The following is a 24993-nucleotide window of genomic DNA, read 5'->3' as shown; positions in this document are numbered from 1 at the left end:
GTAAAAGACAAGAACTCTCCTTGAGGTCAACGGCACCTCAACACCCAACCGCATTCAACCGAGCACACGATATACAGTATTTCAAGCATGGCCCGTTAGCATTGTGATTAAATCTATACTTTCAAGGCTTGTGGGCACAAATATTGCTTTTGTGAGTTATGTTTATTAATTTAAAAAAAACTAAACTAAAAATAGTATGCATTGGCTTGCCTTTCTTTTCTTTCTTCTCTTCTTCCTCCATGCCAGCTCCGAGCAGGGTGAAGATTATTCCAGTCTGAGAGTTGACGCCCACTGCGGTCACCACCATGCGCCCCGAGCCCTCCATCACATGGGTCCCTGCAGGGAAGATGTTTTTTTTTCTTTCTTCATGCTGTGTTCGCTTTTTTCTTTTTTTCCGTCCTATGCTATATGAATATTGTACAAGAAAAATACATGTTCAGGTAAAAAGGAACCATATTTAGTAACCTATAAATGTAAATCCAAAGGGATGCCAGACTTTAATACATGGGCCATTGAACAGCCGATCAGCAAAGAAAAGGTAAACCATAATAAAAAAAGAGTTCAATCAAAAGTGATGGAAAGAAGTTACAATTGTCATCACACAGTTTCCTTCTTTACAAAATTTAACCCTTTCATGCACCCTGTAACCTGATAACATGATCAGCTTTCCACTCCAGTAACCGCTGTCCCCAAAAAGGGTTAACTAACTATTCCCCTTCTGTGGGTGCTACTAATATGCATATAACTCAAAAAATAAACAAACTGTAAAAAAAAAATAAAAAAACACTGGTCTTGTCGTAATATTCATGTTATTTAAATCCCTAAAAGTAACAATAATAATTCAATATAGAGCCTTATTCCCTGATAACATTGTTCTTGCATTTGTTGAAATATACAAACATTGTCGTAGCACTCACACTAACACGCACATGTGCGTGCACACACATACTCACAATGCAGGCCTGATTAACCTTTGGGAGAATGTGGGTGAATTTGAGGCTAATTAATGAAGGCGGCAAAACGGCACACAGCTAATTATCCAAAGATGGGGAAAAAATGCTTGAGAGAGATGAATCCCCCACCCCCTTTAAAAAAAAATGTAATCAGAGATCTTGTGCGAAGTGACAGGATGTGATTTATCTGATGCAGCAAACCCTTAAAAAATGCCCGAAGATAAGTTTCATACACGCAAAGGGAAACAAACTTTTTCCACTGTTTGGATGCATGCCAAGGTAGTCAATTCAATGCATTCACGGAGTACGTTGCATGTAAAAAGAACGATTGCGTCCGTTAAGAACGAAAAGCTGTCCTCCACAAAGCAACGGGTAGATAAAGTGAAAACAGAAACATTCAAATTGATGTTAAATGGGAGCCAGCACACAGTTACCGCCAGCAATATAAGCATTTCCGATTAATCCCCGGCATTTGAACAGGTATATGTTGAGTTTTGATATGCACTGTGAGTTTATTGACATACCAGAAAGCAACATGGGGTCTTTGTCTGCGGCCTTCTTCACGTGATCAGACTCTCCGGTCAGCGACGACTCGTCGATCTTCAGGTCGTTGCCTTGGATCAACACTCCATCGGCAGGGAGCAAATCACCTGAGAAACAAAAAGGCAGGAGCTCGGTAACAACACAGACACGCTTGCATTGAAATGTTTGTTCTTCCGACTTTCATCGGCAAAATAAACTGACGTATGGCTTTACCGTATTTGATTTGCGCGATGTCGCCCACCAGTATGTCCGATACGGGCAGCTGGATGACTTGGCTTCCGCGCACCACCAGGAACTTCTGCTCCTGCTCGATGCGGCTCTGCAGCCCGCGAAACTGTTTCTCCTTGGACCAGTCGTTGAAGGCGGTCACCAGCACCACGCACACCACCGACAGGAGGATGGCGACGCCCTCGATCCAGCCCGCATCCGCCTCGCCCTCGTCCTCCGCGCCGCCCTGCACCGAGCCGCAAGCTGTCCAATGGAGACAGTGTTATTTGGAACCTGTGCCATTTAGTGTGGGGACAAACCAAAAACCTCCAAACCACTTAAACTGGGCGTCAAAGATCATGATTAATTAATCATTAATCAATTAATTTGGAATCTAATGCACTTTTAGCTCACATTGGAAACTGCAGTCAGCAAAGAGTTTATAAACAAAATTAAATTTTCTTTTAGCATGCGTCCATGGCACTGAAGTAACCACTGTAGAAATCTGCACTGTCATTCTTTTCTTTTTTAAATTACTTTTCACGACACAGTAATTTATTATCAATGATTATCTTTGCAATTTGATCTTTGGACAGGAGCCTTCATGACTGAATGTCCTCAGATAAGTAAAATAGTAGAATAGGAATACTAAAATATACAACACAGAATATAAATAATTTGAACATGAATTAAAAAACATCTCAATATAACATGAAAATGACATTTCAAGTGACAAAATAAAACATCAAAAATATGTCAAAAATAAAATATATTTAAAAATATATAAAATATAATAAAATGCAACAAAACAATTAAAATATGACTGCAAAGAGAAAACACCAAAAATCAAAAGTGAAATAATTGAATCAAATCAACTTAAACAATATATCACATTAAAATGATTGTAAATTAAAGATAAAATATTCAGTAGAAAATTATCAACAGCATAGCCCGTTTCAAAATCTGTATCCGCACTGACAATACATCATCGGAAAATAATGCATGCAACCAATCACTATGTGCACACACAGCAACTCATAATCTTCCCCTTGTCTTGCATTATCAATCTCTCAAGTATCGACATGTTAAAGGGAAGCGTTTTTTTTTTTAAATAATGACTAAGTTATGAGCACAATGATTCCTTTGGCACAAGTCAGCCGGTTTTGCCGAATGCGCACTCCTCACTCTGCCACATTAACAGGCAACCGCCAAAATGAGAAGTCAAGATTTTTAGCGGCTCAATATATTCACGCAAGTGTTTAATAACCGATGAATTTGTCTGGCTAATACAACTGGTCTGGCATAGCGACACACAAAATATAAATGAGACCATTTCTGATCCCTCTGGTCATTCTCCAAAGTTTTTCCAGTGCTCAAAATGATGACTGGTCCCTTTTGGTGCGGCGGGCCAAGTGCCATTACTCTCATCTCGCTACGGGCGGTGGTGACTTATGCCGCTGACTCAGCTCCTCATTATGGGTCTTCGTTTCCTGTTTCATGGCTCGCGGGGCTAATGTATGGACACTGGGTGCTCAAGGTTATTTCTCGGAGCAACACTTCATTAACCTCCCGCTAACACGCCGGTGCACATGCAAGTATGCGCGGTGAGTCATATGACATGCCCCCCCCCCCCTCCCTTTCTTCCAATGTGAAACCTGACCATGTAATGAAGAAGAAAACATTTCGGTGTGAATGTGTGTCAGCGGTGACATAAATCTGAGTTGACCTGAGCAGAATGATGTTATCAGTGCTCGGTTGGTGTGTTTAAAATGAAGTAAAAAGACCAGTCGAGCGCAGGCCTCCGCCATTGCCGGACCATCCTGAACATGTCCGTCCAATCTTGACTGAATGAATTTGTGTCATTTAGTGAATTAAGTAAGCTTTTTTTTATGTCGTCATACGTGAGTCTGTTGACAAAATAACAAAGCCCTCATCAAGACTTTGAATTTAAAGCTATGAGTTGATGTAGTTTGTCGTGAACAATTTATGATATATGTAGGCCTACCTCTGGATAAAATAGTAAGGCGTGTTGTCTCAGCAAACAAAATGAACACCAGGATAGCAATCACTTAAAAAAATAGCCATACTCTCGAGTCCCCAATATCAAGATAACATGATTTAATTGATGGTATTATATTTCAGCCGGAAGTAGAAAAGCATGTAGTCTTGGTGCCCAAGATGCCCGCAAGTAAGGTCACCATCAGTGGGCATTCAAGGCAGCCCCATAAAATAAAACAATCCAAACTCCCCGTGCTCATGTCCAAACTCTGCATACCGGTACTTTGTCTGACAGTTAAATTTAAAATCAAATTTTTGATGAGTAGTTGGGCCTACTATGCTACTTTATGGCATTTTAATGTAGGTCACTCTGGTGATGTGTATAGAGGTACATATTTGAGACTTGGTGTCGAAAGTTTATAAATGCCTTGCCAATATGGTGAGTATCAAGTAATTGTGTACAGATTTAGGAGTTTAATAAGCAGTGGAGATTATTGACCAAAAATATATTTTTTGTGATTACGTCATCAGATGAAAAATTATTCACAAAATAATTACCGAACTTGATAGCCGTTATAATTTTTTTTTTCTTCATTTTTTGTGAACCCATAAAGTGAACCTCCTTTATCAAAGGGGGAACATTGCAAACCCAGCCTCAATGGAGAAATCAAAGATATGGAGAGCCCATGTAAAAAGAAAAAAAAGAAACAAAAAGTCTTGTTTTAACAGTTCAGTTATCCTTAGTTACTTTTAAAAAACACATTTCTGTGTTTAAAAAAACATTTTTTACTGGAAATAAATGACTGAAAAGGGCATTGGAGATTGTGGCTCTCCTTTCCCAGATGCGAGAGCATGACAGAAGAGGCAACTTGCACTTTTGTTTTTCGACGGCAGAGATAAGTAAGTGCACTCACACGCTCCGCTGCTCTCTCCAGGCGGGTGGTAGAAGGAGAGGCCCAGCGAGATGAGGGCGGCGACCTCCAGGATGATGAGGGTGACGTCCTGCAGGGCCTCCCATACCAGTTGCAGGAATGTTTTTGGCTTTTTTGGAGGTATCATGTTTTTCCCAAATTCTTCTTTCCTCTTGTCCAAGTCACCTTGATCACCTGTGAGTCCTGAGACAGTGAAGAAATGCAAAGAGGATGATCAGGAAGAGGACAGAATGATTGCATGGGGTGGGGGGGCATATCTAGATAGGACCCACTCAAGATTCAAAGCATACCACATCTGTTGGGCAATTTACTGCATCTATGGGAAGGAACCATTCATGATCCAAAGAATAACACATCAAGTGTTAATTATCCACCAATCTACTGTATGTATCATGGAACAGCTCACGTTCCAAAGTATACCACGTCACGCGAGATCTATCAATGGAAATTCCTTTGCTCATTCCTGCTCAGACACCAAAGCGTACCGTATTGCGTGTTACCTCTTTATCAGTCTATCTATGCATAGGATACACTCTGGATCCAAAGCACAAAAATACAGCCGATTTCAACATCAACATAATATAAGAACTATAATATGACAACATTCCAGTTCACTTTATTCTGCTATGCAGAACATTTTGACACATAAATCCACAAGCTGTTATTCATTCGGACAATTACAACGAAAGTATTTGTTGTCGTTATTCTATTGCATGTTTTGAAAGCTGCTACATTGTTCCTAAAGGAGGAGGATTACGGCCCTCGAGGACTGGAGTTTGACACCCGTGGTCTACGGTATGGAGACACTCGCAATACACCACATACCACATATTATCTTGCAACATGGAAAAACGGACAGCGCCCATTCCAAGGAATACCACATCATGTGCAAATGATCAATTTACCAATTGAAAGGTACTGCTCAGAATCCAAAGCATACCACATCAGTTATCTCTCAATCAATAAGTTGATTGAAAGGAACCGTGGGGAAAAAAAAAGGTCACGATCCAAAGCATACCACATAGTTGGCTATCTATCTACGGAAGGAATGTGCTTCTCATTGTCGCCCCTTCGTGTGTTTGCACAGAAGCATTGTGCACCCTCACACAAGAGCAGACAGGAGCACGTCATGATGCCGAGCAGTCGTGCGTCACCGGGGTCTCCCGGCAGAGCCCCTGGATGGTACCTGGTGACGTGTCACGTGTGCACCACATCTGCACAAAATAGCCGGTGAATGACAAGAGGGGGTGGATCAACCATCAAATAAGTACAGCTATGCAAAGGAGGCAGGGAAGGGGGGAGGGCGCAAGGAAAGCGGAGCATTCCAGGCTCCTACGTTGGAGAATGCCCTCGTTACAAATAGCTTGGTCTATAAATAGCTTCATTATCCATTCCCTTTTAATTGTCTCTGAAATAGGACCTAGCATGCTCTATCATTGAACTCACACAGCAACAGCGGCAGCCCGTCACGCATCAGACGTGTGCGTGCACGTGCATGTTTTGGTGGATCTTGTCAGCACGTGTGTGTGTGTGTGTGTGTGTGTGTGTGTGTGTATGTGTGTGACAAGTAATGACCTTTTGATGTCCTTTCAGCCGCGGCGTCAATACACACATTTCCCCACTGCTTCAAAGGGTTTATTCATCCGCAGCAGAAAGATGTAAACTCAATAAATATGCAAATCTCCACATGGCCCACATTTCCACGCGGGAGAGGGAGCTAGTTAAAGGCGCCAAAACTGCACCAACCGCTGTTAGCCATCATTAGCATGGTTAGCGGTGAGGCGGCATCAAAAAATAGAATGCGCCGCATGCATGTTAATGTTTGGGCTGTCGTGTGATTGGACTCCAAGGCTCAGTGTAACATCCGAGATTGAAACTTAACCGCAGTGCTGATGCAGTAACAACACTTTTTTTGTAATGTTGTTAAATGGAAGGTAAGGCGACCGTTTAAGGGTTGATTTGTTCATGTGCAACATTGGAAGAAAACCTTTCAAGTGCTCTCTAAAAACAGTTGAATCATTAAAATGAGATTAAAGTCATATTTCATTTTGAAAACTTGTGAGATGAGAATTATTTTTTTCTTCATCAAAAGGATGTCTTTATGATATGACATATTTTCATTTAGCTCGTGGTGGCATTTGCCTTTCGTTTACAGATAGAACCTGGAGGTGTGAACAACTACTCTGAAGGTCTCAAAATCTCCAGAAGTCTCCAATAAAACCACAAATAGGCACAAGTTGCTTTTTTTCTTCTTTCAAACATAGCGATAAAGGAGTCGGAAAAGTTGCTAGGAGAAGTGAACTAATCTCTTTTCATCAATGGACGCTACAGCTTCGTGTTTGCTTTCAAAACTTAGCTTGTAGCAGACGTGTGCACATTTTCAGCATGATGTCTCTGATCCACTGGTGAAAGGACACTTTGATCCTCTCCACTTTCATCTATAACTGATTCAGACAACAAAGTATGCAGAAAAGTGGTGAAGATTGCATGACTGTCTGTGTCCTATGTGTTGTGTTGTTTTTGTTATTTTGACTTCAAAATGGCGCCGTGAGAGTGGTTGCCTTTCCAGCAGCTCCTATATTTTGTTGTTCTATTTCTTCCTTTCATAACTTTGCTGCTGTGAATTGTGAATTTCTCCATTGCGAGACTAATAAAGGTTTTCGTAAATGTAGCCACAAGCTAGCATAAGTGATTAGCCCTTGCTATGTCACAACGCCCGTGCTTAGCCCTTGATCATCATGGTCACAAAAAGCATGTGCATGAAACAACCCTTGCTGTAATTTTTTTTATCATTAATGTATGAAGATTTTTCAAATGATAAAGAAAAAAAATATCATTTTGTCTTCTTTAGCCCATGTTTGTTTTTAATGAATAAATGACGTTTTTTTCCCCCATGTGCTATATAAGAAAGGTGACGAGCCAAAGAAGAAAAGCATTATTAGAGCTGTTTAGAGGCGGAGAGAGAGACTACTGCTGCTGTCTGTTCTCCCTCAAAACAGTTCAGGGCTGCTAATTCGCTGATCTGTCAAATGTTGCCGGCTCTGATTCAAATCTGCTGTGACATACGGCGCCTACCAAACATCCTGTTTCCAAATACATGAGACAGGAACATGAAAACCAAGAGGGAAAAAAAAAACTTGCCTCGTTCGCTCTCTCACTCTCTGCATGAGGATTTTTATCTCCCAGTGAGTAGGAACATGATGGCATATTTTAACAGTGGGCTAAAAATAAATCTCTATGGAAACACTATGCGTCCCACTCATGTGGAAATACCCGCAAGTCTAAACCTTGAAGAAAGTGTGAATTAAGTGCGTGTGAGGTTCATCTTTATCGGCATGTTCATTCACACTCATGCAAAAAGCAAGAAATGATAATCGGGGATTGAACTATGCAGTGACCTTGAAATGTCCTTGAAGAGCAGCAAAGAGATTACAGTTTATATTCAAGTTACTTCTCATGATATGTGTCGGATGCGCGTTTGATTTTATAACCCCGGCCCCCTTCATCATGTGGGAGTCGTCATGGCAACAGGCCACCATGATGATCATCAACGCATTGATGGGCGAAAAGTGGAGTGAATCAATACGTCCGCATTCTCAGTCGTTCTTTGAAAAGCGAGCTGGGAATAAAGAGCAGAAATGGTAGAGAGGCTTCAAGTGTGACTCAGAGGGGAGAAAGTGTGAGCGAGAGCACACGGTGACAGAGAATAGACTGACTCTATTGTGAATAATAAGCCATCAGCGAGCGAGCGGCTAAAAGGTGGATAATTATCATGCTGCGGTTACGAGATGGCATGATGGAGAAATGTGTCACCACGTCCTTGATAGTGACCTACATCAAAACCGCAAGTATGGTACCTACCAAGATGTATTAGGGAACAAAAAACGGATCTACAGCAGCCAATCGGCATTTGGCTGCATCTTTTCCCAAGGACACTGACAGCAGAGTTGAAAATCGAGCTGCTGACCCTTTGGTCCCTGGACGACCAGCTCTATCAACTGAGCCACAAAAAATGCAATCATGAAAATACATCAGGTTTTAATCATCCTGATCTTGAAATGTGAAAACATTTTGTTTGAGGGCATCTTAGTCCCAGTGTTCTAAAAATTACACTATAGTTTACATTTTAGTCGGCTATAAGACGGCAGCGAGGTGAATATATCGGCTCCCCTGTCAAAGAAGACACATTTGAGGCACCATGCTGGGCACTCCCATCATGCAACATTTATAAATGAAAGAGATGACACAAGGAAGGAAGTGGACCACACCCGACAGAACAGCAGGTCCACCCACATAAATATGCAGAAAGGATGAGTGAACATCCTAATACACACACTTGCACAGATTGGAAAGATGAATGAATGGATGGATGGGTGGGTATATGGATGGATGGATAGAGAGTGACTTGCTTGTGCGCAGCATGACAAGGGGGCAGCACAAGTTGATGTGTCATGACTTGCGTAGCAGCACTTCACATGCAAGCTTACACGGACCTGTGCACACACCGATGAGCAGTCATAGCTCAAGACTACTCTAGCGTGCAGGCAAACTAGTACGAAAAAACAACAAACAGAAAACTGTCATTCCATAGAACGCATATCTCAAGACTGTACTTTTTTTTAAATTCCGGAAATAAATATGACATTTTGTTAAACCCCAAGATTTTTTTTTCTTAAAAGGTAGTAGTCGATAGCTAGCCAGCTAAATAGCTTGCTAACAAAATGGCTAGCTATCTGATCTACGTAGCTAGCGTTCCTAGATTATGATAGATAGATAGATAGATAGATAGATAGATAGATAGATAGATAGATAGATACAGTAGATAGATAGATAGATAGATAGATAGATAGATAGATAGATAGATAGATAGATAGATAGATAGATAGATAGATAGATAGATAGATAGATAGATAGATAGATAGATAGATAGATAGATAGATAGATAGATAGATAGATAGATAGATAGATAGATAGATAGATAGATCGCTGTGGCAACTGACTCATTTCCACTCTTTTTTGGGACGCCATTTTGGTGATCACGTGATCTTGCAACTTGTTGCATTGCTTTCAGAAAAAATTAGCTCTCGTCTTGCTTGTTAAAAATGTGCTTTCCGCGTCTATTTTTATTCATCACAACAGCTGTAGCTTTAAGAAAGCAGAACAGAACATTTAGCAGAAAATAACAGTAATAGAACAGAAAACGTAAGATAAAACATTGACAAGAATACAGCGAGTGGCGAAGCTAGACTTGTATCATTGTTGACAATGTGTTTCCACATTTTTGTTTTGTGGGCCACTTGAGATGATGTAGAGTGAAATCTATTTTGTGGCTTCATCTTCAATTTGATTATTTTTATACAGTATTTCGATGTTAATCACACACACACGGCAGGAAAAACTCATCTTTGACTAAAAAGTGTTGAAAGCTCGCTGGCACATATATACGGACTATTGCACAAAATTTTGAGGCATTTGGGGACATGTAAGACAAAGTTTCACCAAATTTGTACAATGCGTGAGAAAATTATACAGTGTGGTAAAATGCGTGTCACCGAACCTTGGATGGGGGAGACATAGGAGAGCCTTCCACCAGGAGAAGCCAGCCAAAAACAATCAGTTCACTTTTTTTTTAATAGCCAAGAGAACAGCGCCGTGTTCAGAGTACTTTTAAAAAGCTTTGCAAAAAGCCAGATCAAATGAAGAAAATACAACGTGCATGTGTGTGTGTGTGTGTGTGTGTGTGTGAGCGCGCGCGTGTGTGGGGGGGCAGCTGTACAAGTGGGTGAGTTTAGCTGTCAGGCACTGTGCTCTATGAGTCTGACTCATGCGAGTGATAACGGAGTGGAGTGAGAGAACACAGCTCACAGCTCCCTTTTTCACACTCACAAACTGACACACGCATGCATGCGCGCACACACACACACACTCATCCCACTTCACAATGTATCTGGGCATCGAGTTGGACCAATTTTGTTCAGACGAAACAAATTGTGTGAGAACATCAAATGAAGAAGTCATCTTACATAAAATTAGGCATCTTTCGACCCAAAGTACACGCGCACACAACGTACAAACGCATACATGCTCTTTTGTTTCCATGACAATGATTCTTGCAGGGTTATTTTGTTTCTTTTTTCAAATGCGGGGAAAAGCGCAACCTTATGCAAGGAAAACAATTACGAAACGTTAACAAAAACAGACTGAAAAGATTCAAGGGGTGGAAAAATATTAACTGTACTCCTGTAAAAAACAAAAAAGCCCTACCAAAACTGCAAAAAAACTTGGAGAGAAAAAATAAAATAAAATAAAATCTTTGAAAACCGACCCTTATGAGCAATTACCAAATGAGCAATGAAAGTGCACGCGGTATCCAAATCACCAATCTTCGTAAAGAATGAAAAGTGAGAGCGCCCTTCACAAAGCAGGGGACACGGCGCGTGATCTTGCTGTATCTCCCATCTGGATGTCAATATCTGGTTTCAACCCTTGGATCAGATACACTTGCAACACAAAAGGAGGGACAGAGAGCCCTTCATACCCAGAGTAGCAGGGAGAGTCATGAAATCGTCATCTCGAGAAAGTATCATGCAGAAGCACTCCTATCCCCATGGGTAAGAAGCCCCATGTCATGTTAAAGCTAAAAGGTAAGCAGAGCTGCACTGAAAGTATTTTGATGAAAACATGTCCGACATTTTGACCAAAAATGAATTAAATAATTGTGACATTTCTTTTTTTATTATCACGTCTCATTTAAAGCATAACAGAATGTTGTTGTTTTTTCAATTTGGCTCACAAGCAGTCGACCCATCGGGACAATGGTAGCATGTTGAACCCTTTTTTTGATCTGTCACCTCACTCAGCCTGTGAAATCCTTTCCAAGGCAACAACAAATGATCCATCTGATGCATAGATTTGTCTCTTTCAATACTACTGAAATAACAAAGGTGCATTTATAAATGTACACCACACCGTTTTAGGGGGGTTGCGGGGGTATAGCAGAAGAGGAAGCCTTCAATTATTCATGGGTTTATGCTATTCATGGCAGGGCTCGGTCCCCGTACCCTGAGAACAGCAGTGGTTCAGGTGTTTGTTTTTTAAGGTGAGTCAGCAAATTTTCGCCATCGTGCTCCACCCAATCGCTTTTAACAAAAAGCCACATGTGTCGCAATTTAGATGATATGTCCATAGAAAGAACGTGCTTCCACGGCTGGTTCGATGCAATCAGTCTTTGGTTGACTTGAATTTGTGACACTCGCTTATGTTTGTAGGACCCCCACTAAAACCTCATCCAGAGTGACAGCGTGCAATGTAAGGTGATTGGATTTACTTTTAGTCCAAAATATGGCAATTAAGGATGGGAATTTGACGAAATCTCCGCCTTTGAATGTCGTTAGCGGTTGTGTTTTGAAATGCTTGAAGGTGTTGCCTTTGCTTCTGTGAAGCACACTGAGTTGCCTTGTGTATGAAACGTGCTAGAGAAATAAAGCTGGCTAAAGTTAAAAGAGTTTTACATCTGGATTTGCTCCTAGATTTGTGGATTTTAAAAACGTGTTGAGATGTGGAGTGTCCGAGTAACACCCTACAGAGTGTTAGGATAGGCAGAGGGAGGGACCATTCCTGGAAAAACGCTGACAAGAAGGGGATATGAGCCAGTTATAGCCGGGGAGGGACTGTGCGTTTGCAGCTGAAAGCATCACTACGCCTGTCAACTTGCTTGTCAAGGCGCCTTCCAAGTGGTGGTTCACACTCAGAACGTTCTGCGGGACATGATCTAAATGTAAATGTACAATGGAATAATGGAGGAAGAAGCACATGTATTGGAAGCTGAGGAGGGTATCAGACTTTATTTATTCAAACTGATAGTTGCTTACGAGGCAGCACGGCAGGGCATTGGCTCCTTAGCACAACCGATTCACAATGCAGAGGTCCGGGGGTTTGATTCCGGACTCTGGCCTTCCTGCGTGGGTTTTCTCCGGGTACTCCGGTTTCCTCCCATATTCCAAAAACATGCATGATAGGTTGAAGTAAGGCACCAACAGCTTGGCTAAGGTAATGGAGCCAGAGCTTTAAGGGATCTGTACGACTGTTTACTGTCTTGAATGTTTACTACAAATTACTAGAGTAAGTACTTTTAAGGAAAAGAAATGTATCTAGTAGGCGGGGTACACCCTGAACTGGTTGCCAGCCAATCGCAGGGCACACGTAAACAAACCCATGCACACACTCACACCGTGGGACAATTTGGAGTGTTCAATCAGCTTCCTATGCATGTTTTTTGGAATGTGGGAGGAAACCGGAGTACCCGGAGAAAGCCCACGCAGGTCTGGGAAGAACATGCAAACTCCACACAGGAGATCCGGAGCCGGAATCGAACCGTGCACCGCGAGGCTGACGCGCTAAACAGTCAACCACCGAACGTTTCTACTCTAACAAAGGGAAAATAATTTAGCCTAGTTAGCTCAAAATTTGGATTAGTGTTGAGAGAAAGTAATTGTGTTGGTTTTCTGCTGCTGCGACGTATTGGGGAAGTGATTACCGTGACAGATGATCATAAGAACAAAACGAAACCAGATGTCACCATATTATGCATATGAGATTAATGTCAACATACAATGTTAGATTGTACAGCAAATGTAATAAAAACGCTCCAAGGTGAAGTTTTCTTTGATAGGAACAAAAAAAACCCCTGTTTAATGACATGTTTTCACTTAATTTAGTCAATCATCTTTTGGGACAGCTTAAGATACACTCCCCGGCCATGTCATCTGTGTGTGTGTCATTTCCACTGGCAAGCTACGATCTATGAAGACAAATATCAAACTAATTGACATCAAAGCTTGCTTATGAGATTTTAAACAGGTGAGAAGGGATCGCACTTCATGCTCCGTCCCAGTGGAAATGTTGGTTCACAAGCCATTAGCAGCTTTTGGAAGGTGCCTCGTTGGTACGTAAACAGGTACGGTATCGCTGCAAGGCATAAGTGCACAAGTAGGCACAGTAACACTCAACACCCTCACACCCACACGCGCAGCTTGCTACGTAACACAGCTAGGTACAACTGTCAAGAGTGAATAAATTATAATTAGGCAGATACACACACACACCTGTGATTGAGAAGAAAAATCATTTAGATCTGAATGGAATACAGGAGTGTGACGTGCAAAGTAAGTCCCATCAGTCACTCCGCCCGCCCCATTTCATACATTACACCACCAGGTTTTAAACCATTTTAGTTTCTTTTATGATTAAAATATGTCACGGTTACAGGGTGGGGGGCTGCTCTGGGAAGGCCTTATCTGATTGGCTAATAAGAGAAGATAAGATATCCTTTATTCGTCCCACACTGGGGAAATTTACAGCCTCCAGCAGCAAGAATGTATGTAGAAAGAAGAAAGAGAAAAAAACAACAAACATCTTTCAATTAAATGCAATATGAACACAAAATGGATAAATCGCAGTACTATTTACAATTTTCCTTGATTGATGAGGTTCAGTTGAAAATATCCACAAATAAGCGAAGGGAACATTCGTGAAAAGAGCAGTGTGGGAAATATAACACTGCAGGTCATCTAGTTCTGAAATATTTTTTTTCTTTCCATGAGTATGTTTGTTTTGGGGGATTTTAGAGGAATGCGTAGCGCTCATTCCATGTTTTTCAATAGAAAGTTCCACAAAAATGGAGGCCGTTTGTAACGTCACAACGAAATGAGTTTGACCACGGCTGTCTTCGTTCATGGCTGTTTCTTTTTCACAGTCTTGATAACCTTGGTAAAAATATTACCATGTTGAAGTTATAGTGTGCCCATTTTTATAGCACAATTTAAAAAGACAAGCCTACCTCGAAAAAAGGGATCCCCCCCCCCTCTATATGGTCTGTCCTCTAATGAGTCACACCTGTGTTGGACTATCTTACGGTCTCGCTTCCTCACGGAGCAAAATGGTTGTGTATCATTTCGAATCGGTCCTCTGGGATCCATCGCTCTCCATTCTTGTCTGATTCTCATTTTATTACCACTCTTTCTACCCACACCGTAACCTGCTTGGCTTCGGGAACAGGAGACACTGTCCTTGTTCCGTACAAGAGTTCCCTTGTGGGACGGAGATTAAATAGAATTCATCAGACAGGAACAGATTTGTAGGGAGGGACTGTGATTAGTATCCTCATGAGGGAAGGAAGAAGGCGAGGTTTGGAAATTAGTATCCAACACCCATCCGACGCTGGGGATTTGATTTGAAGAACTGGTGGGTGATCTGGCTCTCAAATAGCGGGCGCGCTAGTTGGTAAATAATTGCAGCAATGTTTGTCCCTCTCTTGTCCCGTGTGCGCAGCTCCGAGCTGCTACTCGCTGGATTCACAATCATGTGCGCTACGCACTTCCTGGTTGTCCGCCAATATAAGTACGAACGGAAATGGGAACGCTAGGTTGCGTGCATATGCTACACTTGTCCAGTGGTTAAATCTGAAACAACCGTTGTGGAAACATTTGTGAAATTTGGACCAGATCAAGAGGAGCGATCAGTCCACGGTGTACCCTTCTTTGAGCAGAAAGTCAGCGGCAATAGGATTTCAATTCCCAGTGGGAAATTGGATATGCGGTAGGAAAATGGATGAATGGAGCTGATCAGTGCAAACAATCCATCACGCTAACCTTCAAACCAAGTGATCAAAATTTAGATAATTCTGACAAGATGCAAAGATCTTTTTGTCCATTAATAAACCAATAATGCCGGATCTTACTTGTTTTCCTTTTATACCTTTCCATGTCTTTGCTTTTTTGCTTTAAGCCTCCATTTTCTGCCATCCAAGCACAACTCCGCAAACCTCTGCGTCATCATCATCATCATCATCATCATCATGGAATGAGAAATGGATGCAAATTGCCACATAACTGACTGGCGATCAATACCGTCAGTGTGCGCGGGGGCGCATGGCCAACAAGAGTGGGCTGTTTACAGCCGAGCCTTCTTCCAGAAGGAAAGGATGAAGTCCCTGACAACCAGCGACCACTGTCACTGCTGCCAATGAAAGCAACGCAGGTCCGTGTCCCTTTGCAGGTTGCTTGAAACACAATTGGCTTCTATCGAGTCTCCCACAGTGCTGCACTGCATTATCACTGAACTCTTAAAAAAAATAATAATCTTGATTTCACCTTTCAAAGGACGTGCTACTTTCCTAGCCTTGTTACCGAGCAAGTAAAGGAAGGAAGTGTAGAGGAGAGAGACGATAAAGGTTATCGATGTAGAGCAGGTATATTTAGGCTACGCCGTGCAGCGGCCCGCTGGGACAAGCGACCGACCAGGAAATGGAAATTGAAATGAGAGCAGAGGTGCGAAAAAGAGAGACAAAAATAAAAAAGGAGTAGAGAAGACAAAGAGAAGGGGCAGGTGGAAGGTGCAATGAGGAATTATCAAATTCTAGTGTGTAGATTAACATCAGAAAGTGTTTTATAAGGAGGAGGGACGGGCATTTGGCTTCATTTTGGAGCATGCGTGGCCTCGCTTATTGGCGGTTGGCAACTGAACTTCTTTCGATTGACCAAATAAAACACCAAAGTCTATGTAATTCTGGTGAAGGAATTGATTGATTCAAGACGCACAATAGATGAGTATATATTAGATCTGTTGGATTAAAAAGCCTTAAATGATGCTCGTTGGACCAGTGATTAGCGTGTCGACCTCACAGCGCAGAGGTCGTGGGTTCGATCCCGTCTCCGGCCTTCCTGTGTGGAGTTTGCACGTTTTCCCTGTGCCTGTGTGGGTTTTCTACGGGTACTCCGGTTTCCTCACACATTCCAAAACACGGCAGGGTGATTGAACACTCAAATTTCGCTAGGTGTGAGTGTGCGCGTGGATGGTTGCTCGTCTCTGTGCCCTGCGATTGGCTGGTTCAGGTTGTATCCTGAACCTGGCCGAAAACGGCTGGGATAGGCTCCAGCACCACCGGCAACCCTGTGAGGATGAAGCGGATCGTGAAATGGATGACTAACTGATTTTTTTTCTTCATCATTGATTATCAGCAATTATTTTGAAACAGAATGTCTTGCCATTCTGGGAGCCATTAAAAAAACATGTTTTAACCCTTTCATGCAACCTGATCACATGATAAGCGGTCCACTGATGTAACCGCTTTCCCTGAAAGGGTTAATATATTTTATTGATAGGTATGTGGATTTTTAATCTGGTATGAATGCATTTTACTTTGAAAATAAGGATATAAGTCGTACCTTGTGATAAGTGATCAGGCGGCAATAGATCAATTGGAAGAAAATCTGCAAAGTTAAATTTGCAGGGGCAGTAAGCGTACTCTCCCTTTCCATGCATAACAAAGACTCGGCTCCATAGCATGTGAAGCATCCTGTCGGAGCATCTGTGAAAGTGAGCTGTGAATTCACTGACATCCCATCTGGCCCCTGTATGACTTTTTCACCCGTTGTCTGCCTGAGGGGAACACTAGCTTCTTCACCTCGCACTCACCGATCCGACAACGCATGCTGTGAGCAAACGCAAGCCGCCTCCACATCGCCATGTCAACAGCGCACAATCAATCCATGCTATGGATCTCAAATTATTTAAAAAATGGACTCTTAGCTGAATCTTTTTTTTAAAACCAAACATTAATCTTATATAATTGATGAACAAACATTAGTTTTGAAAATAAGTGTCCTACAAAAGAGGAGCCTGTTCTAATAAGGATTTAGCAGAAGGTTTCGGAAATATTAACATGCAAATAATCAACCCGAACCCTCAACTTGAAATTGTGAGGGAACACTCCCCCCGACAACATTTTCCAACCTGCAAGACTACCATGCTTCCGGCGTGTGATGCGACAGGATTCTCATTAAATGTGATTATCCTTAATTTGTATCACAATGGAGAGATTAATTTGATTGTAATTAACCCTTTTGCCGTGAAATAAACAATTAAGAGCCTGACAGCGGAATCATTTTTCCCCATGAGTGCTTGTTGTTGAATAAATATGTATTTTTGTCTGATTGGTTGTAAAGTGTTGTCATGCAACAGTAGGTCACACAAACAAAATAAATGTTTTACTGGAAGCTCAATCCAAATCATTATTTGTGTACAACAGTCTACAGAATAATGCAATGTCATTTCTTGACTAATAATAACCCTTTCATGCACCCTGTAACTTGAGAACACGAGAAGCTGTCCACTGACCCAGAAAGGGTCAAATGAAGAAATCTGCTTTTTAGTTTGAACTCATTGTACCAGCGTGTACCAGCACTGATTTTGATTGGGAGGAATGTCGGCACCATTAGACTGTCGGTGCTGGACAACCGCCGGGGCGCTTGTGTTTTTTTGCACCTGTAATGGGCCGCATTTTTCACAACCCCGTTTTGTTCAGCTGAGATGGCGGTGCTGTTGGATAGTCTGTGATGGTACGGCTGTATGGATGGCTTGTGGAGCCGAGGATGAGGAGATTGGAGCGTTGATGCGTATTTGAAACCGAGAGTCGCCGCTTGGAATTGAAGCGGATTTACATGGGACAGGAGAAGTGAGCCAATCTCTCTCTTTTTTTTTTGTCAGTGGATGCTTATAGCTTCTCGTTTACTTTCTAACTTGGTTTGTAAGATAAGATAAGATAAGAAAACCTTTATTAGTCTCACAATGGAGAAATTCCCAATTCACAGCAGCAAAGTTATGAAAGTAAGAAGTAGAACAACAAAATATAGGAGCTGCTGGAAAGGCAGCCACTCTCGTGGCGCCATTTTGAAGTCAAAATAACAAAAAAAAAAGCCGACGTATGCACATTTTGAGCACGACGTCTCAGATCCACTGGTGAAAGGACACTTTGATTCTCTCCTCTTTCAACGAGAACTGCTTCAAACAACAAAGTATGAGGGAAATGTGGTTAAGATTGCACGACTGTCCGTGTTTTTATGTTATGTGTTGTGTCTATTATTTTACTGTTTTCTAAAGCGCTTTGTTACAGCTGCAGCTGTTGTGAAAGTGCAAAATAAATCAGGATGTACAGTATTGGATTGTGTATTGTCATGACTTGTTGTTTGTATAAATTGACAGCAAAGTGGTCTAGAGATTTGCACAATTGCCTTACAATCCTGAGGTTTTTGCTTGTGTGCATCTTCAATCTCTGTGCACTCTGGCTTCCGGCCCACATTTCGAAAACATGCATGTTCGGCTCATTGGCAATGTTGTCCAGCGCTGCGAATGTCTGTTCGTCTACATGTGCCCTGCGATTGGCTGGTAGCACTCTCTTCTCTCCTCGGAGGTTAGCTGAAAATGAGCCCCTTGTTACGCGCGGCCCTCGAACTCGAAGCGCTATAAAAATGCACGGATGAAAACAAATAATCCTTACGATGCTTTAATCTTGAAGCAGATGAAGCCAGAATAACCAGTCACTCAAGAACTTAAGTGAAACTGGAATTTCTACTTGAGTGGGCCTTATGCATTTATGCTGCATAATGAATTATACAGTAGCTATCCATGCACTGTGGATATCATATGAAAGGGCCAGTAGCAGGGGTGGTAATAGATCAACCATACTCAAGGGTCAAATACCGCCGCCCGCCCCTTTGGGAATGCACACGCAAGCACTCACACAGTTGACGGCAAAGCAACACCCTCCCGGCTAATTAGCATGATCATATTTCTCACGTAGCATGTGGTTCCTGCGACGCAGCCACATGGAACGGACCGATACCGCGTCAACACGCATCACCTGGGTTTACGAATGCAAATGACAGCGCTTTCCATGCAAAGCGAAGGGATAATGCATTCCATCAATTAATGATTCTCTCCCGGAGAACAGCGCGGGTATCCTGCTTGTTAGCGTCTTCGCCAGAACCACGCATCCAATAAAGGCGACTCCAAAGATGATATGGAAACAAGTCGTTATCTCAGTACAACGCGGCACAGAAGGAACATGTTGGAAATGCGATTGCTCTCACAAGTCCGCACTAAGCCATGCGGTTCATCTCAGACTTTGTGAATAGTTGAAAGGCTATTTCAAATCACATCAAATCAAAAGCCTTTATTGTCATTTTATGCCAATCTATACAACGAAATTATGAGTGCCGCTCTACTGGTGAAGATGATGATTTACAATAAAAGCAATCAATTAAAAAAAAAGAACCACATGTAAGGCCACCTTAGTGGTATGCAGTTCATTTTTTTTCATGTCCCTTGTATGCATTGCACGCCTTATTTCACCCATTCAGTATTGCACTTAGTTGTTGACAGAATTCGGTATTGCACAAAAACACAAATGTGTGGCTTTCTGAGACATTAGCGGAGGATGAGTTCCACAAAGGAAAAAAAACTGTCACGTCAATGTCAAGTCGAGGTCCTGCGTTCGTCGCTGTTCCGTTTCTATGCTGGCAACATCACACAAAATTTGAACGTGTCAAAGTCATAAATCTATGGAGTCAATCACTGACCTTTGCAGACGCAGTTGTCAAATATTTACACTGTGAAATACCATACATATAAAACAATAAATGAAAAACAGTAACGACAGAGGTAACTGAGGATGCCTACTTTTGCTGCCTCACGCGCAAGAAGATAACCCCCAACCCCAATCATTTTGAAGATTCGCCATGAAAAATTGAGTGCCATGTCCTGAATTAACTGAACTGCATCATCTGTGCTTCCAGCAGCGGTACAAGACAACAACAGATCTGGCAGATATGTAAAACATATGAATAATTATTAAACTCCTCCTTTTATTTCAAGGGGGTTTATGAGTTGGGTCTTTGATTTGGTGCGGGTCCGCAGGCAGTTCATCCTCCACCGGTGTTTAGTACGCTAATAAAATGGGCGCTCGTGAGAAATTATGTGTCACTTATGCTAATTTTATTGCACTTTGCAAATCAGTTTCATTTTCAAATATCGTTCACGACACTGCGGGCATTGCATTGCACCGCAACTTCTGTCTGAGTCATTCACTGCACTTGTTATGTAACTCTGTGCGTAATCTTGTTTATTAAGACGGTCCCGCAACCATCGAGTGCCTTGAAGGCTGACTTTTGATGAAGGCAATTTTCAGAAGAGATTTTTAAAAGTATGTACATGTGCTTAAATTACCGCAAGAAGGCCAAGCCAGAGTGATAATTAAGAGAGTAAATATATGAAGAAGAATGAGGATTGAAATCATTACCATAGAAGACACTCCAACATTCCACACATGTGGTCGACACAAATACATCATGGAATCATGCCATCGATCACCTATTCAGGCGAAATGGGACGGAGCCCAGCCAGAAATAGACAAAAGTCCCAAGCAGTTGGTTCGTAGCAAAGCACTACTTTTGTCTGTTTTTTCATATTTTAAAAAATATACATATGATTCTATGCATTTCGGGATTTTGGGGAGCCAAACCCTCAAATTTCTTTCACCCGCGTCGTTTTGCCGTGACGTCGTGAGGAGTGTCCCTTATTTCAAGATATGATAGGTGGCAACTCAAAATTATCCACGAGACATCGCCACTGCCTAGCCAGCTCCGACTGTATTTTTACTGTTATTTATTTATATATATTTTTTTAACATATAAAAAAGAGCCTCTAGTAGGGCTGGACAATCAATCAAAATGTAATCAAGTTTTAATTTTGGCATTTTGGGACCATAAAAAACATAATTGAAGAAAAATGATGAATGTGCCATCAGCACAGTGTGTAACATATTTTCATTGAAATCATGTCTTGTGTATTCACCGAGTTCCAAAATCTGTGAATGGATGCTTTCTTGGAGATATTAAACCTTTATTCTGCTGTTCTACCAGCCTCACTGAAATTAACATGAATACACCTTGTTGCGACAAATTTGATTCTGTCCTCCCCGACTAAGCTGTTTAATGACACCCCAGTTGGAGTTTACTACAAACCTAAACGCACAAGAAATCGCATTCCACACATACTGTATTTAAATACTATCCAAGACATATTTTGTTTTAGTAACATTGAGAGTGCTAATGCGAGTAGTCAATGTAAAATCCCACTGACAAGCTAGCCAACAATTAGCATTGCGTTGCGGGAGTGATATTCCTTGAAATAACAAATATTCACAAACACTATAAGAACACATACGGACATGTAGTATAGCAATATTTACAAGGATGTAGTTTTTGCTAATCTGTGAAAAACAATATATATGAATAAAGATCAATCGCACGCATATCCCACATTACGCTGAAAGATTCTTCAAAATAAGGTTGCGTCTGACTGGCTGATAAGAGAATGACACGGAAGGCAGCGCGTGGGAGTGTGTGGTGAGACTCCTCTGCACACTAAACAGCAAACCTGGCTGAAGAGATGCATTTCAAAAGGGACTCCCTCTCTTGCAAGGCTGTTCCTACAACCACTTTCTCGAAGACTCCATCCCAGCATGATGTGAGTCATGAATACGTCAGTACAAGACATTGCGCATACACAAGCACAGGAGAGTGTGTGAGTGTGGTGGTGGGGGACTCACCTTCCGTGGGTGAGGTTTTCAGACGTTTACACAGTCCCTCAACACCCCCGTAGTCCTCCTGGAGCTTGACCACTGCCTCGGTGCCGCGAAGCTCCATGAGCGAGCGCAGCTCCATGAGCGAGCAGCCGAAGCCCACGGCATGGTTGGCGCCCTCATTTCTTTGGTTCTTGGCATAGAAATCGCTGTTGGACATGTCTCCCATGATGCCGGCCGGTCAGTTATTGCTAATAGGGTTGGGATCAGTCTCCAAAGTGGGATTCAAGTAGACAAAAAAAAAGTAATAAATGGGAATGCCACTTGTGAAGATATTAAAAAGGGGGACAAAATCCAATTATTGGAGCATCTGTTTCAGCATCGGAGCAGAAGAAGAGGAGAAAGGAGGATGGAGGGGGGGGCAACGAAGCACAGACTGGGGAGCATCCAGGTGAGCGTCGGACGGCCCCTGTGGTCAGGTCCTGAGAAGGTTGCGAGGTTTGGTCGATGCGGGGGCTCAGGCTCACCACGGCTGCAGTCCAGACCCGCTCCATGCGTGGCTTCCCATTGCTGCGGTGCGGCTGCCGCCTACATGATGATACTCCCCATCACTGTTGGAGAGAGAGACGGAGAGGAGGAGGAGGAGTAGGATGAGGTTAGTTCCAAGAAGACAGAACGTGAAGGACAGCGCGGGAGCGGGAGCGTTGCACAGAGGTATAACCACAGCCCGCCACTGCGGTAACTCCACCGGTTCTGTGTCGGTGTAGCGGTGCTAATGGAGCTGCTAACCTCATTCTGTGTATAACCAGAGAGAGGGAGAGAGAGAAAGAGAGAGCGCAGCGGGTGTGAGGATGAAGATGAGGAGGAGAAAGAAGAGGATGCTCCTCTCGGATGCGGAGAAAGAGGAGGTGTGTGCGCGGGGGAGAGAGGCCGGGAGCCGCTCTGACGACAAAATGGAAGAGGCGCCACGCAGCGTCGCACTGTCGCCGGGGAGGTTGGGCTGACTAGGAAAGGGGGGGGGGGGCGCTTTGGCGTCACACCTTTCATCAGGGCCCATTTCATCAGATGGCGTCACTTGAAGACGACAAGATAATTGGATGTCCTTTCTTACCATTAAGCGTTCAGTCACATATAGTTGTCACGGCTGATAGTGAATTTTACCGCCGTTTATTTCATTGCAAACTGGCTTTTACAATTAAGTCAGTATAGGTTTGGTCCTACATACATTGCCATTGAATATTCTTGCTGCTGTGCTGTTCACATTCAGTGCTCTGTCTAATACGAATATGCCTTTCTCAATTGCTAATATGGACTAGTTAATGATCGATATGTAGTTTCTTTGCAACATACAATGCTGCTGTTGAAATTCACATATGTGTTGAGAAAATGGGCGAGTTCTGAGCCTTGTTTTAAAGTATCAAGTAGTTATGAAGGCTGCCGATACACGTCACCAATACCAGTCAGTGCCACCTTTTTTGGCCGTTCTACTATAAGAAAGTAAATTGCCTGCATGGCTAATAGAATGTTTTTTTCTAAGTCAATGTCCTCCATGTCAACTCTTTCAAGTGCCACAGTGGACAGCCTATCATGCTATCGTTATTGGTGCATTAAAGGGTTTCCGCAGTCAGTGGAGTCTATTTACCATAGTCATATGTTTTTTAGTTTTTTGTCTTTTTTGCGGTTGACTAATTTTGTTGCTTTGCATGTCACAGTTCAATATTATTAATATTTGCCCTCAGCATAATTTATCATTCATTAAAATATATTGTGCCGCTTCCATTATGCTTGGTCACATTGCCTGAAAAAGAATACTCACAAGCAATGAAATATAATCCAAATAATCATCTTGTATTAGCCTCGTTTGCTATGTCTTGAAGTTTTTTTTTTCTCACTTAGTAATCCCTCATCTTTGTCCCCAAACTTTTCGACTGTACTCGCCAAGTAGACTCGGCTGTACTTTGTGCATGCCAAAGCGGGCATGTGTCAGCCAGATCCTCTAAATGAAAGCAAACAAATGATCTCCCAGGAAAGCGTGCGTGAGTGTAGGCATGTGTAGACATAATTAAGCGCCAAGTTGAGGAGTGAAACTACAAAGTACATCATACACCTGCAGAGAAATGACATCATCGCCCGGTAGGGGATGGAGCACCTGCAAAAAAGCCACCGTGTCCCTGCATGATCCCACCGAACTCCACCTTGGGTATTGAACCCAGCTGCTCATGTTTGCAGATGACCAGACAGTAAGGCATAAAACAAACAAAGTTCTAGATGAAAAAGACCATGAAAGATTTAATTTCTCTTGAGGATTGAACAAGAATCCTGCTGATTTTTAAGAAGAAATCTTCTAACATGAGCCAAGATGACCATCAAAATTGAGCTCTAAATGCATGCTTCTTGTTAGCTCTTTGCCAGTTGCAAGTTTCAACCAATCTCCAATTGTTTATTAGTTGATACAGCAAAAGCCAAATGATTTTGACTAACGTTGACCCAAAATTGCAACCAATCCTCTGATTTGTACAAAGATTTTCCGAGCGGAATCGAGAACCCCAGTGATTTTTAACTGACCAAAGATGGCCGACAGAGAGTAGCTTAGGTAAGACCTTTAACACTCTGCCAGTCTCTAAATTCAAATGAATCTTTATTTTGAACACGTGCAAAATGTTTTTGATTTCCAAGCAACAGCCCGACTGCTTTTGACTGATACGAGAATCAAGAAGGCCAATGTAGCTGACACAACTCAGTCCACAATTACATCAATCCATTTTCTGAACCGACTGTCCTCCAACGGTCACGGGCGTGCTGGAGCCCATGCCAGCTGTTTTCGGGTAGTGGGCGGGGTACACCCTGAACTGGTTGCCAGCAACTCGCAGGGCACACATGGACGAACAGACATCCGCGCTCACACCCACACCTAAGGACAATTTAGAGTGTTCCATGAACC

The 24993-nt window shown here is 42.3% G+C and overlaps 1 protein-coding gene across 11 annotated transcripts in view; it reads right to left on the bottom strand.

The window, feature by feature from the left end:
• atp2b2 (ATPase plasma membrane Ca2+ transporting 2) overlaps window positions 1-24993 on the bottom strand; it is a 96820-nt gene that overhangs the window by 47290 nt on the left and 24537 nt on the right. For 3 of the 11 annotated variants that reach the window (XM_052075538.1, XM_052075536.1, XM_052075532.1), the window contains exons 1-5: window positions 22080-23011; window positions 4616-4816; window positions 1710-1967; window positions 1478-1603; window positions 211-336 (exon numbers count right to left, since the gene is read on the bottom strand). In XM_052075538.1, coding sequence (XP_051931498.1) covers window positions 211-336; window positions 1478-1603; window positions 1710-1967; window positions 4616-4816; window positions 22080-22281 — 913 coding nt within the window. In that variant the 5' untranslated portion in view covers window positions 22282-23011. Of the gene's footprint in view, window positions 1-210; window positions 337-1477; window positions 1604-1709; window positions 1968-4615; window positions 4817-22079; window positions 23012-24993 lie in introns of those variants that run through there. The other 8 variants (XM_052075527.1, XM_052075534.1, XM_052075535.1 and 5 more) reach the window with 4 other exon arrangements.

Source organism: Hippocampus zosterae, chromosome 9 (genome assembly GCF_025434085.1).
Source record: "Hippocampus zosterae strain Florida chromosome 9, ASM2543408v3, whole genome shotgun sequence".
In the NCBI taxonomy this organism is placed as follows: Eukaryota; Metazoa; Chordata; class Actinopteri; order Syngnathiformes; family Syngnathidae; genus Hippocampus; species Hippocampus zosterae.
This window is presented reverse-complemented; position numbering and strand designations above follow the sequence as displayed.